This window comes from Cebus imitator, unplaced genomic scaffold, assembly GCF_001604975.1.
Source record: "Cebus imitator isolate Cc_AM_T3 unplaced genomic scaffold, Cebus_imitator-1.0 Scaffold487, whole genome shotgun sequence".
Taxonomy (NCBI): Eukaryota; Metazoa; Chordata; class Mammalia; order Primates; family Cebidae; genus Cebus; species Cebus imitator.
Genome location: NW_016107802.1, coordinates 570,193 through 586,996, shown reverse-complemented (window position 1 = coordinate 586,996; position 16,804 = coordinate 570,193). Strand labels below are relative to the sequence as shown.

Below are 16,804 nucleotides of genomic sequence, written 5' to 3'. Positions count from 1 at the left end.
GGGTTTCTCCATGTTGGTCAGGCTGGTCTCGAACTTCTGACCTAGGTGATCTGCTCACCTTGGCCTATCAAAGTGCTGGGATTACTGGCGTGAGCCACTGCACCTGGCCCTTTGATCATTTTTGAATCCGGGTTTTTTTATTGTTTTGGGATTTCTTGATACACTGTGATATATCCCTTATGAGATATATAATTTGCAGATATTTTTTCTCATTCTATGAGTTGCCTGAATTCTTGATTAGTGTCTTCTGGTACACAATTTTTTTTTAAAGAGATGGTGTCTTGCTGTGTTCCTAAACTGAACTTAAACTCTTGGACTAAAGCAGTTCTCCTGCCTCAGCCTCCCAAGTAGCTGGGATTACAGGCACATGCCCTAATGCCTATGTACAAGATTTTTAAATTTTCATGAAATCCTGTTTTCATGAAATTTGTTTTTCTTTTGTTGCCTGTGTCTTTGGTTTTAGATCTAAGGTATCACCGCCAACTCCAGTGTCATGAAAGTTTTGCACTGTTGTAAGAGTTTTATAGTTTTAGATACTACATTTAGGTCTTTCTTCCATTTTGAGTTAGTTTTTGTGGGTGATGTTAGGTAGGGGTCCAACTTCATTCTTTTGCATGTGGATAGTTTCCCTAGAACGATTTGTTGAAATGACTGTTTTTCTGTCATTGAATAGTCTTCACAACTTTGTCAAAAATCATTGTATTGTGGAAGCGAGGGTTTCTTTCTGGGCTTTTTCTGTTTCATTGGTCCATGTTTGTCATTATGCCGGTACACTGAATTGATCCCTGTAGCTTTTTAGTGAGTGAGTCCTCCAGCTTTACTGCTGTTCTTTTAAGATTTCTTTGGTTGTTCCAGAATGCAATCCCTTGGGAACCAGTATGAACCATAGGATGGCTTTTGATATCTTAACAATACTAAATCTTCAAAACCATGAACGTGGGATGTGTTTCCATATATCTGTGTCAGCCTCAGTGTCTTCTTAAATGCTTTGTTACAGATTGCTCGCTGTAAGCAGCTCATCTGTGACCCCAGCTATGTAAAAGATCGAGTAGAAAAAGTGGGCCAGGTGATCAGAGTCATTTGCATCCTCAGCCACCCCATCAAGAACACCAATGATGCCAACTCCTGCCAGATCATTATTCCGCAGAACCAAGTCAATCGAAAGTCAGGTGAGGTTTGGAGACCCGCAGATGTTCGTAGAATTTTTTAAGCTATTATTTGCTTTGTGTTTTATTCCAAATTCCTAATTGTGTGTGCTCTGTTAGTGAACAGACTTTGGTTTACATATGAGGGGGAAAATGTCATCCTTGTAACGCTTCCCGGTTCTGCAGCATTGTATTAACAGTGACAGGTTCGACTCAGAGCCAGCCCTAGACTTATGTCCATCACCTGTAGAATGAACAGACTGGGCTAGGTGAAACCTGAGGCTCCCAGCTCTGACCAACAGTAGGTGCCTATAGAGGTTTATGCTTAATAGTTAACTGACCCCAGTATATTCTTGAGCTAATGATATAGCTGCTTCTGTGTCCTTATTTGTAAACTTAGTACTTACATTTGATTCCAGCAGTGTCCACCTTTCAGGACACGGGTCTAAAATTGCAAGTCCTAATTTACTTAGCCAGTTGTTTGTAACCCCTGGATGTTTCCATTTTTCTTTCAACTAGAAGCCCCAACCAAATCTTTATTTATCTAAACTTCAGCTTAATCTGGTTTTATGAGACAGGTAAGAGCTATATTATTATTTTTTTCCCACATAAGAAATCATGAGAGGCCAAGGCAGGAGGACTGCTTGAGGCCAGGGTTTCAATATCAGCCTGGGAAACATAGGGAGAGCTCATCTCTACCAAATATATATATATATATATATAAAATTAGGGTAGGAATGGCTTAACATGCCTGTAGTCCTAGCTACTCGGGAGGCTGAGGTGGGAGGATCATTTGAGCCCAGGAACTTGAGATTATTTTAAGTTGTGATTGCGCCTGCCTCCAGCCTGGGTGACAGAGTCAGACTGTTCAGAAACCACACACACACACACTAAGCCCCTCCCCCCCCCCCCCCCCCCCCCCCCCCAATCACGAAAGATTATCTCTAGAACAAAGGGACTGGACTTAATCTTCCAAAGGTTCCCAAGCATTTCCTGGGTCCTTGCAAGTGTAAAAAGAATAAAGGAGGTCCCGTAATAGATTTTTTTGTCCTTAAATGCTCTCCTATACAAATGATTTTCTAGACTGGACACTACAGTTACTTGGCTGAGTAGTATACAGACCAAGTCTAATTGAGAATTCTAATGCCAACTCAGAAGTGGTTTATGTGGATTCTGCAATTTTACATTACTTTAGTAAGTAAAAGACGACATCAGTACTAAATACATCCTTCCTTAGCCATTCAGAACCTTTCCAAATGGTCCAGAATGGAAGAAAATCCCAGAATAGTTAATATGGTTTGGCAGCTTTTTCAGTTAGGTATGACAGAGCTGTTAGGAGATCTCATTCCAAAGTTTGGCAGCTCACCACCACATAAATTCTTAATCTCTAGTAAGTTAAAAGATTGTTAACTATTTGTGTATTTTACAACTCTGATCATTCAGAACTTTAAGTGTAGAAGATCTTGCCTATTAAGTCATTGTCATTCACATCCACATATGGTTGACACCTGAGTGTGCTGGGTGGGTCCCAGATGGACACACTTGAGGCAGTGAGTTGGTGGTGTTTGTTTCTAGATATCTATGTCTGCATGATCTCCTCTGCGCACAATGTGGCGGCACAAGGGAAGTACATCGCCATAGTTAGTACCACTGTGGAAACCAAGGAGCCTGAGAAGGAAATCAGACCAGCTTTGGAGCTCTTGGAACCAATTGAACAGAAGTGAGTTGTGTTCTTTTCTATCTGCCAGGATGCAAACTGAGGCCTTTGATTGTGGTTCCATGGTGGGAGGAATGTGAGGGCAAGGCAGGTAGCTGTTGGCTGCTCTGTGGGTCATCTGTACCTCAGAATTTCAGGCAGAGCCAGGGTTAGGTGGGGAACCAGCTCACCTGACTCGATTCTCTCTCCTTCCAGATTTATTAGCATCAGTGACCTCCTGGTACCGAAAGACTTGGGAACAGAAAGCCAGGTGAGTATGGAGGTGTGGGAGGGTACGGGCAGGTTCACTGGAAGGTATCCCTCCATAGTCTTAAGTCTTTGTAATTTTTGTTTTCAGATCTTTATTTCCCGCACATACGATGCTACCACTCATTTCGAGACAACATGTGATGACATTAAAAACATCTATAAGAGGATGACAGGATCAGAGTTTGACTTTGAGGAAATGAAGCGCAAGAAAAACGACATCTATGGGGAAGACTAACAGCAGTACATGTTATTATCTAATTAGGACAAATTTACAATGTGGCAAATAATGCATATGATGTGAAATCAGTATTGTAAGGCCTGCTTTTGTAATCAAAATGGAGAGAATGAAGAGCGCTGTGCCAGTAAATATTCCTCCCTTCATCTTTCTAATATTATGTATTAACTTGTTTTCATGGAGTGGCTATTCAGAATTGGCAGTTCTCATATTCTGTTCACTTTAAGCAAACTGGCTTTTTTTTTCCTAGTGGAGGATCAGTTTTAAACATTGGGATACCAATACAGCAGTTTGTAAACATTGGGGTACTGATACTGAGGCAGTATTTGTATCTTTAATCAGTGTAGCCTTTACAGTTATGTGCTTCTGCTCAAGAGCTGGATCCATACAGGTTGTGTGCCATCTGTCCTCTTGACATTCAGGAGATTCTAAATTGAATATTCCATGGTTTGGGACGGCATCCAGTTTTCCCTATGACTTTATATTTTGTATTATGTCAAGTGTTATGGCAGGGTCCAAATAGCATAGCCACAAATTTGGTTTATGTGGGCATAACATTCTAACCAAACTCCAGACACAGGGAGTCATGTGGAGAAAGCCCGTATGTGGTGTTTTAATCTAATAAAGTTGATGAGGGAAAAGGGGAGAGGAAGCGAACATAAAGCGGGTAAAGTGTAGAGAGCATCTTTTGTCTCAGGCGTGGCTTCTTCAGTGGACCAAGCTGCAATGCAGTATTGACAGAGCCTCTACTTCTGCCTCAAAATGGCTCCAAATGATTTCTGTACTGCAAAATAAAGCCAAATTCTGGAAACTACTGCACTGTATGTGTCCTGATTGCCAGGGTCACAGCTGCCATGCTTCCTTCAGTAGCACTGGAGTCAATGTCAGTCAGGTGTTGAGCAGCGGAGAGCGTGGGCGTCTCCTGATCTGGATGGATTACAGCCGGTCCTGTCGTCTGGTGTCCCTGTGAGTAGACCTCAAGTTTTATTCTTGACACAGTGCAATTACTAGACTGATAATCTCAGTTTAGGAAAAACATTTTTCTGCACAAAAATACAGGTTACAGTGTTTGATTTTGCTTATAGCAGCAGTTGTAAGGGAGTAAGTGAATTGTCAGGTAGAATAGGTACTTTAATAGTTTTCCTATAATTGAAATGATAAAGTGTTTACATATACGGCCTTTTCCCTGGACAGTGATGAGCCTCACCACAGATGTTGTTATTTACCACAGATAAAGACTGACTTACGTGGAGACAGACTAAGGTAGATGATGTGTTGGAGGAACTAGGGTGGTGATTTAGATGGTTACTCAGATTGCCACAGTGATTATCTTATAGCTTCTCAACTTCCCACAGCTGTTTCGGGGTGGATCATTCTGTTGTAGGGGCCAGTCTGTGCATTGTAGGGTAGGGTTGATTGTCGCAGCATCCCTGGCCTCCACACGCTAGATGCCAACAGGACCATCCTGGAATGACAACTGAAAATGTCTCCAGATGTCATTGAGTGTCCATGGTTGAGATAAAGCAGTGTCCACTGCTTTATCTGTATGATCAAATTATCTAACGTTCCAGCAAGCCTTTCTCTTGTCTTTCCACGCAGGCAAAGGCCCAAGCTGGGTTAGTAATAAAAGAAAAAAAAATCTTATTCATTTAACGTGTTTACTGAATACCCTGTGTGTGCCAGGCCAGTGGAGCCAAAGATAGTTACTGGGAGAACTCAGTTTGGGGGAACACATGATACGGTTTGGTTGAGTGTTAGTACAGTTACAGAAAAGGCAGCGTGGTAACAGAAAGAGCCTTGTGGGTGCTGGAAGGCTTTTCAGCAAGGGGAGGTGGGCATTATTAGGCCCAATTTGAAAGGTGAGTATTCAGGAAGGTAGGTGTTGGAAAGTGTAACCGCTTACTTGTCTTAATTCACTGTACTGGATAGTTAAAAGTACCCTTACTAGATTCTTGTCCTTGGGGAAAAAATAAAATTAGGGTTCTATTAACAATTAAAACTCCAATAAAGCTCTTTTATTTAGGTAGGAATAATAAAAACCAACTTAATGACATCTGAAAGAAGTTTCTCTGTAAAGGCCACGTGAAATTGCCAATTAACTTGCTCAGTGTACTTCACCTTGGGAGGGAAAACACCAGAACCAGAACAGGCCATGCCCAAAAGACAGAAGTAGTGGTTTCCTCTCCAGATGAGCTCAATTTGTTAAAAAATCATTGCTGAAAGAGATTTTTAGTTGTCTTTATTTAAAAAATGAAACAAATTAGTTACAAAACCCTTTGCTCCAAATACATAACATGTATTTTACAAATGTTTTTTTTTGCTTGGTTTTGAGTTTTTACTGTAGAAATTTCAATATCATAAATAAATGATTCTTTCTCAAAGCTGATTTTTGTAGTGTAGTATTTACAAAAACCGTAAGTGAAAATTGATAGTTTATAAATTTGTACCATTTAGGAAAAAATGTCTTAAGTTTATGTAGTGTTGTTTGTATAATAGCAAATAAAACCATTTAAGATAGTTTTTATAAGGGTGTTAAGACCATAATGTGCGTCATATGCCTTTCTGACATTAGCATGCAAAAACAAAACTATTTGTTAAAATAGACTTATTTTTGCTCCAACTAAGTAAATGTTGTAAAATTTGTATTTTTAATATTAAGCTCAATAGCTTAGAAGGCATCTTGTTTAAAATGAAAATAATTTAAAAGAATTTCTAGCACTGCAACCCAAAGCTAACAGACAATGACAGTGCCACTGTGACATATTTCAGCAAATTATAAAAAAATGAAAGGAAAACTTTCCAAGTTGTAGAACACTGATTTTTCAAATATAAGACTGTTCACATGTGTCTTCACAAGTTTTCCAAAGGAAAAGGAAAATGGTAATTTTTTGTTGGCATCATCCATATCCAGGTAGGCTGCAGTTGAGTCACCTGAAGACACACAAAATTGGTAAGAACTTCTTAAAATAATATGACCAAGAAATATTTTATAAGCCAGATGCTCTCTCTAGTGGGGGAAACTCCTATGTATTCTACGGTTATGTTATGGCAATCCAACTTAACAGTAAGTGAAAATGCGCATCATTTAGATAAAATGGATGATTTTAAGTAGGTTGGTTACTTTGTGATAACTCAGGAATTCCTATTCATGCCAAACAGCAATTCCACCACTAAATACTTCATAGCGTGAAATATAAAGTTTCCCAACTGTTTCCCTTAGACACAAATGTCAGTATGTGCCATCAACAACTCCAACTCAGTGTGAAAGTTACATAAAAAGTGTTCTTACCAATAACTACTCCTAAATGGAGCTGCTACTTTTTGTATATTTTCTATAAAGTTATTTACATCTGTAACAAGGATTCCACTATTTTCAAAGATTTCTCTGGGGATAGTAGGCTTGTCTGTTAAAAAAAAAAAAAAAAAACGAAAAAAAATTGGTTAATATAATTAATGTACTTGTACATAGCTTTTTTTAAAAAAAAGGATCTGTGGAATTCCCTAGTGTGGGGGGTAGGGGGAGAAAAGGTGTTGGATTCCAAGCTAAGAAAAAATTTGAAACTTTGTGAATAGAGCCTCCATCGGGGGTGGTAGGGAAAGTACTGAAAAAAAAAAAAAAATCCCTGAAAAATGACTGTGGTTCTTTATGTAAATTTTTAATTTTTTGAAACAGGGTTGTTCTGTCACCCAGGCTAGAGTGCAGTGATGCCATAACGGCTCAGCCTCAAGCAATCCTTTTGCCTTAACCCCGAGTAGCTGGGACTATAGGCACACGTCACCACACTTGCTAATTTTTAAATTTTTTGTAGAGATGGGGGCTTGCTAAGTTGCCCAGGCTAGCCTTGAATTCCTCGGATCAGTGATCCACCTGCCTCAGTCTCCCAAAGTGCTAGTATTACAGACATGAGCCACCATGCCTGGCTGCCGCATAAATTTTTTAAAAGCAACCTCTGCCTCTGGGGTTCGAGCCATTCTCTTGCCTCAGTCTCCCAAGTAGCTGGGACTACAGGCATGAACCACCATGCCTGGCTAATTTTTGTATTTTAGTAGAGATGGGGTTTCATCATGCTGACATCAAGTGATCTGTCCACCTTGGCCTCCCAAAGGGCTGGGATTACAGGCATGAGCCATTGCTATTAACTTAAAAAAAAACCAATATGGTACAACTATACTGTATTGACTATTATAAGTAATCTAGAGCTGATTTACGTATATAGGAGGACTGTGTAGTTATCTGCAAAATACTACATTTTATATAAGGGCTTCAGCATCAGAGTTGAGTGACTGGTATCCATGGGAAGCCAAGCCACTTAGATATCTGATGAATACTATCAGGTATCTAAATGGACATCCCTAGAGCTGACCAATTTTGGCATTAGCTGAGTAAAATGAGCCTGTGAATTACCTGTTAGGAAGACGGCAAACCTGGCATTGATATGCTGAATTTGCAGGTTTAGCAAACATTTCAGAACTTCCGCTTTTGTTGATGATCGAGAGTCACAGTGGTGATAATGAAGCAATTCAATGATATTTGCACTCTGAAATGACTTCAATATTATGTTCTTTTTATGTGCAGTGGAATCCACTCTGAAAGATATACAGGAATGTTAAAATGTTAATTTTCAGTTGTTTTATTCTTTTTTTTTTTGAGACGGAGTTTCGCTCTCATTACCCAGGCTGGAGTGCAATGGCGTGATCTCGGCTTACCGCAGCCTCCGCCTCCTGGGTTCAGGCAATTCTCCTGCCTCAGCCTCCTGAGTAGCTGGGATTACAGGCACGCGCCACCATGCCCAGCTAATTTTTTAGTAGAGACGGGGTTTCACCATGTTGACCAGGATGGTCTCGATCTCTTGACCTTGTGATCCACCCGCCTCGGCCTCCCAAAGTGCTGGGATTACAGGCCTGAGCCACCGCGCCCGGCAGTTGTTTGATTCTTAAGACTTTTTCTTGCCTTCGGTTTAACCATTCAAACTTGATCTCCTCTGCCTTTCTCGTTGGTCTTTTCCTTTTGTTTTTTTTTTTTTTTCCTCTTTTAAAGATGGAATCTTGTTCTGTTGCCCAGGCTGGAGTCAGTGGCATGATCTTGGCTTGCTGCAACCTCCGTCTCTGGGGCTTAAATGATTCTTCTGCCTCAGCTGCCCAAGTAGCTGGGACTACAGCCACGTGCTACCATGCCCAGATAATTTTTGTATTTTTAGTAGAGACAGGGTTTCACCATGTTGACCAGGATGGTCTTGATCTCTTGACCTTGTGATCCACCCGCCTCGGCCTCCCAAAGTGCTGGGATTACAGGCTTGAGCCACCGCGCCCAGCCTGTATAAACTTTTTACAATATTTAACTGTAGTCCACATATCTCCCTCCTAAAGATGGAAGTGAGGTGGTTTTTTCTATTACTGATGACCACCTAGAATTCTGGGTAAATTCCACAAAAGGTCAAAGGATATGAGAGTTTTCATTAATACATAATGATAATGCCAGAGTGGTATAATTTCAAGAGCATATTACAGTGCCAACAGCAGTGAGTACGGTCACGCACTACGTCATGATGTTTCAGTGACGGGCCACATATGAGATGGTGGTCTCATAAAATTATAATACTGTGTTGTTACTGTACCTTTTCTGTGTTTAGACATACAAATACTTACCATTGCATTAAATCTGCCTACAGTATTTGGACGTACAGGTTTGCAGCCTAGGAGTAGGTTCTACCATGTAAGTTTGTGTTAAGTACGCTCTGTCTGCACATAGACAAAATTGCCTGATGACATTTCTCAAGCTGTATCCCCATCCTTAAGTGACATATGCCTTCACCCAAAGCCCTGGAGGTGCTAGATTAATTTATGCTTATTAATTTTATAGGTGTGCTGTGGTACATCAGAGCCTTAAATGTGCTTCTCTACTTACTACAGAAGTTGACATTTTCCCCTACAGTGCTAGTTATTGAAGTCCTCTGTGAACTGGTCATACCCTTGACCTGCTGAAGCCTTTGCACCCTCCTTTCCTGCCTAGGAAACCTGTGCTCTTTCTCTCTTTTGTTAGTTCTACTTCCAAGAGAAAACCTTTCCGAAATTCTGTGCATAGGAGCTTCTTTCCTTAAAGGTCATACGCAGCTAGCAGTGGTTCTCTCATTCTGGGACTGAAACCCACCTTGAAAACTTACTACTTGTTTGACTTGGTCATGTCTGTTACCCACTCTGTGCTTCAATTCTGCATCATGAAAGTGAGGACGTGCTATCCACCTCCTAGGGCTGAAGTCTGAGTGAGGTAACAGATGTAAAGCACCTATCAGTGCTTGAAATCCTCATTTCACAAGGGCTTGTCAGGTCTGTTTTTCCAATTGGTCCTGCCTGTGAGAATGTGGAGGAACCTCTCAACCCCAGCTCTCTTCAGCCAAGAAATCAAACATTTTTTTTTCTTTTACAAATTAAAGCTTTAGATTTAGGGAAATTTGGCTATTTATAAGCCTCCTCTTTTAGGGTACAATTGAATTAAGGACAGATTATGGTCTTAATTTTTCCATTCTCCTTAAAATAGTGGTAACTTATAAATATTTTTTCAGCTTGTAGTAGTAGGGCTTAAATAGAACAATATGGACGTTTCGTGACTCCTAAGTTTGACTCCCTTACTTTTGTTAGTGTAGAGAAGTACATGCCTCATGCTGTTGGTTATGGTCACAGCACATAGCTTCCTTCACTGAATACAGAGCCAGCAACCCTGACACCCTTTACTGATGAAGGCAATTTCCATTGCAGCACTACGCGAGAGCCATGGAACATGTGGTTTCTCTCTTTCCCCTAGCAGGGCAGGAAGAACCATACACAGAGCAAGTCCTTACCTTTCATCTTCTTTTAGCTTTTTACTTTCCCTATAGTGAAGCAGCCACTTCCATCTTCCACTTCCATTTAGTTTTTCCAGGATTTTGATGATTTCCTTCAGTTGAACTACAAAACAGAATCAACTTAGCAAGAGAAGATGACAATTTTAGGTAGGGTATTTTTGGTTCATGCAAAGCCCAGTGGTCATTTGTAAAACAAGAAAAAAATAGACAAAGACCCGTGGTTGAGTGCACACCACAACTGTCACTTCTGTGGCTGGGCAGCATCCCGCTCTCAACAAGCCCCTCAACCTAGTCTCACCTGCTCACACTATGGTGGGAGAAAACTGGGTAGACATGAACACAGTGGAGTGGTCACCAGTAACTGGAATTCTGTGTACAAATTGTGTGACACAAGAGAAGCAGGAGGCCCAGTTGCAGTAGAGAAATGGGAGGCCAAAGTTCTAAATACAGAAGCTACATTTTTTTTGGGAGACATTGTTTCAGGTCTGTCACCCAGGCTGGAGTGGCACAATCTCAGCTCACTACAGCCTCGACCCCCTGGGCTCAAGTAACCCTCCATCCTTAGCTGGGACTACAGATATAGACCACCACATCTGACTAGCATTTCTATTTTTTGTAGAAACGAAGCCTATGTTGCCCAGGCTGATCTTGAACTCCTGAGCTCAAGGGATCCTCCTGCCTCAGCCTCCCAAAGTGTTGGGATTACAGGTGTGAGCCTACAAATATTTAAAATCCCAGTTTGTATAGAAGTCCCTCTGGTTAAGGTACATGCTGTTTTGATCTAGAAGTGGTATCACTTCCAATGTGATCAGAGCTGAGGTAGGCTTTACACATAAAAGTGCCCTGAGAGAACTCAATTACCAGTTTTCAAGCAGATGATTAAATAAGATGACTTAGTAGTCATTTTTTAGATTTTTGTGATATCAAGATGATGTGGGTGATGACATCAGAAATGGAGATTGATTTTAAGCACAAAATTTAATATGGAACTGATCTGACTTGGCAAGTAAAGGGACTAAATATAATAAAATTCTGAATTTTTATGATTAGGAGCTTAGCCGCATACTGAGAGGGAGGGAACGTAGAAGCAAGTGTGGTAGTCAACGATTATCAGTTAAAATAGGGTAAAGCACCGCTGTAAGAGAATTACTATATGAAAACAGCACAGCAGACAGCAGAAATTATGCACTCAGTAGGGGGCAACTGATATTCTTTAGAGTTGCTCATTTCTTTTGGATGAAACAGTAATTTAGGTCACTAGGTGAGAAGTTGATTTGACTAGACTTCAAAGAAACAAGAAAAGAAAATAAAGACCAACCTAATGTTAAGGCTTCTAATATCTTGTCATCTGATACCAGAAAGCCTCCTGCACGAAACAGCTCTTGGTAGGTGTGATCGAGAACATCTCCAGGGCCGTCTACTCCAGCAAAGACAACACTGGGCAGATGCTTCAGCTTCAGCAAAGAAGGAATCTGCATGACATGAAAAGGACCCCTTTGAAAAGAGTCTCACCGGGCACAATTTCTTAGACACTCCCTTGCTTTTCTATCCAAGAGACTGAAGGTTCAGGAGCAGCTGAAAATACTTTATCCTGGATTATTGACTGGTCATTCTCCCCTGCATGAGGCATATTAAGTGAGCTTATCACCATCGGCTGCAAATTCATCAAAATTAGTTCATAAAAAAGAAGGTCTCAAAGTCCCAAAGGGGGGCAATAATATATCAAGAAGGAAGAGTACACATCTGAGGTCGTGGGGACTGAAAAGTAACAAGTCAGTTCACCTCACCTCACTGTCATTTGTCTCCAGCTCCCTGACGGTGCCAGCACCGATGACTGCCTGCTGACAACGGCAGGTTTATGCACCCAGCCTTTGTCCATAGTTGGACAAGCAATTACTTTCAACTCACTGGTAAATATGATGATTGAGAAATTTTTCAAAATGTCTTTTAAGGCAAGATTTCACTGTTAGACATCAAGTGATGCCGATTTATCTTACGTGAAAAAATTTAGCAATTTTTCACCTAAGTCTCAGTTAATATGAAATTTTTTAACTATCTGCCCTACAAATACTTTGGTAATACTGCAGTATTCTATAGTATACTATCTTCCCACTTAAAGGCCCAATAGTAGTATGTCTGTAGGCTTCTCTTCTACATAAAAAGTGATGAGTCTGATCATTATGGAACAACTTACGTGCCTGGAATACATTTGTAAGAAAGATATTTCCAACATACCTGGTGCAAATGTGATGATATATCTTCATTTCTGATGATGACGATGAGTGTATCATTTTCTCTGTGGAAAGCTTGACAAAAGTGCTGAGGTTCAATCTCTGTATGGCCTCCTTTCCTCAGAAGGTTCTGAAAGATTTCAAATAGCCATTATTAAAATAAAGGAGACTTCCATAGAACTACTTGTATAGTTTATTAAAATAATGAAAGCATTATAGCCTAACAAGGCAACCATAAATGACAATTTGTCTTATTACTAAATAAGCACCTTTTATATATAAATGACTTAGGTTTTATTAACAACTGGATTTAGAAGATTATTTCAAAAGTAAATAAAAGTATCAAAGGCTAATTTTATTTTAGAATGTCAGAATAATCTAAATAAATGAGTTTCATCTACTTCAAGGGATGAGCTACCTTGAGAATACCAGGTATTTACTTTTAAAATGCTACCTCTAGTCAAAGTATTTCTAGAGCTTAAAAAAACAATACCCACAATACCCATGTATTTATCATTAATAGGGAGTGATTTTAGAGTCAACATTCCCTTGGATCTACATCTCAGAATAAGATAGGTGATGCAGTTTAAACGGCATGTGATTGTATGGTGCCACTACAGTGCAGCCCAGTACAATAAACATACAGAATGGCTCCCTAATAATCTGGACTGGGAGGGTAAGTTTGTATAATTAAATAAATTCTGTTACCCTACCCTCCCTTGTGATTTTGATATTTCTTTTTTTTTGAGACATGCATGGTATCACTCTGTCACCCAGGCTGGAGTGCAGTGACACAAATATAAGTCACTGCAGCTTTGACCTGGGCTCAAGCAATCCTCCCACCTCAGTCTCCCAGGTAGCTAGAACTGTTAAGTGCAGCCAGAGCAATCAGGCAAGAAAAAGAAATAAACGGTATTCAAACAGGAAAGGAGGAAGTCAAATTGTCTCTATTTGCAGACGACATGATTGTATATCTAGAAGACCCCATCGTCTCAGCCCAAAATCTCCTGAAACTGATAAGCAACTTCAGCAAAGTCTCAGGATACAAAATCAATGTGCAAAAATCACAAGCATTCCTACACACTAATAACAGACTTAAAGAGAGCCACATCAAGAACGAACTGCCATTCACAGTTGCTACAACGAGAAAAAAATACCTAGGAATACAACTAACGGAACGTAAAGGACCTCTTCAAGGAGAACTACAAGCCACTGCTCAACGAAATAAGAGAGGACACAAACAGATGGAGAAACATTCCATGTTCATGGTTAGGAAGAATCAATATTGTGAAAATGGCCATACTGCCCAAAGTAATTTACAGATTCAACGCTATTGCCATCAAGCTACCAATGACCTTCTTCACAGAACTGGAAAAAAACCACCTTAAACTTCGTATGGAACCAAAAGAAAGCCCGCATAGCCAAGTCAATTCTAAGCAAAAAGAACAAAGCAGGAGGCATCACACTACTGGACTTCAAACTATACTACAAGGCTACAGTAATCGAAACAGCATGGTACTGGTACCAAAACAGAGATATAGACCAATGGAACAGAACAGAGGCCTCGGAGGCAACACAACACATCTACAACCATCTGATCTTTGACAAACCTAACAAACAAGCAATGGGAAAGTATTCCCTGTTTAATAAATGGTGTTGGAAAAACTGGCTAGCCATGTGCACAAAGCAGAAACTGGACCCCTTCCTGACACCTTACACTAAAATTAACTCCAGATGGATTAAAGACTTAAACATAAGACCTAAACCATAAAAACCCTTGAAGAAAATCTAGGCAAAACCATTCAGGACATAGGCGTAGGCAAGGACTTCATGACCAAAACACCAAAAGCATTGGCAACAAAAGCCAAAATAGACAAATGGGACCTAATCAAACTCCACAGCTTCTGCACAGCAAAAGAAACAGTCATTAGAGTGAATTGGCAACCAACAGAATGGGAAAAAATTTTTGCGGTGTACCCATCTGACAAAGGGCTGATATCCAGAATTTACAAAGAACTAAAACAGATTTACAAGAAAAAAACAAGCCCATTCGAAAGTGGGTGAAGGATATGAACAGACACTTTACAAAAGAAGACATACATGAGGCGAACAAACATATGAAAAAATGCTCATCATCACTGGTTATTAGAGAAATGCAAATCAAAACTACATTGAAAATACCATCTCACACCAGTTAGAATGGTGATCATTAAAAAATGTGGAGACAACAGATGCTGGAGAGGATGTGGAGAAACAGGAACACTTTTACACTGTTGGTGGGAGTGTAAATTAGTTCAACCACTGTGGAAGACAGTGTGGAGATTCGTCAAGGACCTAGAAATAGAAATACCATTTGACCCAGCAATCCCATTACTGGGTATATATCCAAAGGTTTATAAATCATTCTACTATAAGGACACATGCATACGAATGTTCATTGCAGCACAGTTTACAACAGCAAAGACCTAGAACCAACCCAAATGCCCATCGATGATAGACTGGACAGGGAAAATGTGGCACAAGAACAGAAAATAAAACACCGAATGTTCTCACTCATAGGCGGGTATTGAACAATGAGAACACATGGACACAGGGATGGGAGCATCACACACTGGGTTCTGTTGGGGGGAAACAGGGGAGGGACAGCGGGGGGTGGGGAGCTGGGGAGAGATAGCATGGGAAGAAATGCCAGATATAGGTGAAGGGGAGGAAGGCAGCAAATCACGCTGCCATGTGCGTACTGATGCAACAATCTTGCATGTTCTTCACAAGTATCCCAAAACCTAAAATGCAATTTAAAAAAAAAGGACTACAAGTGTACACTACCATGCCTGGCTTTTTTTTTTTGTAGAAATGGAGGTCTATTTTGCCCAGGCTGGCCCCAAGCAGTCCTCTTACCTCAGCCTCCCAAAGTGCTAGGATTCTAGGCATGAGCCACTGCACCCGGCCTTGACATTGAATATCTATCTGGCTGAAGGATTCTGGATTTCTTTTATGACCAGAAGACTGTTTGACTATCACTTATTTCCTTCATAAAAGTGAAATGTTACTTTGATCTGTTTCCCTTGGATCTTTTTTTTGAGGCGTTGTCTTGCTCTGTCACTCAGGCTGGAGTGCAGTAGTGTGATCTCAGCTCACTGCAACCAATCTCCACCTCCTGGGTTTAAGCACTTCACCTCCCTCAGTCTCTCGAGTAGCTGGGATTCCAGGCACCTGCCACCACGTCTGGCTTTTGTTATTTTTAGTAGAGATGGGGTTTCAATCATGTTGGCCAGGCTGGTCTCAAACTCCTGACCTCAAGCGATCTGCCTGCCCCGGCCTCCCAAAGTGCTGGGATTACAGGCATAAGCCACCATGCCCAGCTCCCTTGGATCTTTAAACAACACAAATTTTGACTATTTCAATTTATCATTCAAAATATAGGGTTGATTTTCAAAAAAAATCTTATGAGATTTAACAAAGAGCTTGCTGAAATATCTAAGCATAAATCTCTAGCCTTCATTTATTTGACTAATAAATTATTTGAATGACTGTATTTCCATCAAATCCTGTGGTGGTCTGGGCTATTCTGTCACACACTCAGAAGGGTATACAGATCTGTCCTAGTGGGCCTAACATCCCATTACTAATTAATGCTTCAAGATTCTCCACGACAAAAGGATTATCCAGAATATGTTTCTAAGCTTTTAAAAACATTTTGGGCCAGGCATGGTGGTTCATGCCTGTAATCCCTACACTTTGGGATGCCAAGGTGGGAGGATTGCTTGAGGCCAGGAATTCAAGACCACCCTAGACAACATAGTGAGACTCCACCTCTATTAAATTAAATTTAAATATAAAATAAAAGCATTTTATTCTTGACAGTACATTACTCAAGTTTATTTTGGAATGTGTCCACTTTTTCAGTTGACAAGTAGTTTTTACCTTTGTACATTTGTTATTTTCTGTTGTAAATAGTGACCATGTGATAAAATATTATGAAACAATACATTCACTATAAAAACAAGCATGATATCTAGAAGTACTCCAAGCAAGATTATCTAGGAAGTACTCCCGCTATGGAGTTTGAGAGCAGCCTGGCCAACATGGTGAAACCCCATCTCTACTAAAAATACAAAAGTTAACCAGGTGTGGTGGCGTGTGCTTGTAATCCCAGCAATTCGGGAGGCTGCGGCAGGAGAATTGCTTGAAACCAGAAGGCAGAGGTTGCAGTGAGCCAAGACTGCACCACTGCACTCCAGCCTGGGTGACGGAGTAAGACTTGTTCTCAAAAAAAAAAAAAGTACTCCTGGCCGGGCGCGGTGGCTCAAGCCTGTAATCCCAGCACTTTGGGAGGCCGAGGCGGGTGGATCACGAGGTCAAGAGATCGAGACCATCCTGGCCAACAT

General features: G+C 40.5%; 2 protein-coding genes across 4 annotated transcripts in view; one reads left to right on the top strand and one right to left on the bottom strand.

The window, feature by feature from the left end:
- Positions 1-4,158, top strand: part of GDI2 (GDP dissociation inhibitor 2) — a 46,410-nt gene extending 42,252 nt beyond the window's left edge. Inside the window, exons 7-10 of the mRNA XM_037732992.1 lie at positions 998-1,169; positions 2,721-2,865; positions 3,058-3,112; positions 3,200-4,158. Coding sequence (XP_037588920.1) covers positions 998-1,169; positions 2,721-2,865; positions 3,058-3,112; positions 3,200-3,346 — 519 coding nt within the window. The 3' untranslated portion in view covers positions 3,347-4,158. The remainder of the gene's footprint in view (positions 1-997; positions 1,170-2,720; positions 2,866-3,057; positions 3,113-3,199) is intronic.
- A 1,410-nt stretch (positions 4,159-5,568) lies between these two features.
- TASOR2 (transcription activation suppressor family member 2) overlaps positions 5,569-16,804 on the bottom strand; it is a 46,342-nt gene continuing 35,106 nt past the window's right edge. The window contains exons 12-17 of one of the 3 annotated variants that reach the window (XM_017513167.2): positions 12,421-12,546; positions 11,504-11,657; positions 10,183-10,288; positions 7,752-7,933; positions 6,636-6,750; positions 5,569-6,277 (exon numbers count right to left, since the gene is read on the bottom strand). In XM_017513167.2, the coding sequence (XP_017368656.1) occupies positions 6,274-6,277; positions 6,636-6,750; positions 7,752-7,933; positions 10,183-10,288; positions 11,504-11,657; positions 12,421-12,546 (687 nt within the window). In that variant the 3' untranslated portion in view covers positions 5,569-6,273. Of the gene's footprint in view, positions 6,278-6,631; positions 6,751-7,751; positions 7,934-9,510; positions 9,695-10,182; positions 10,289-11,503; positions 11,658-12,420; positions 12,547-16,804 lie in introns of those variants that run through there. The other 2 variants (XM_037732993.1, XR_005197515.1) reach the window with 2 other exon arrangements.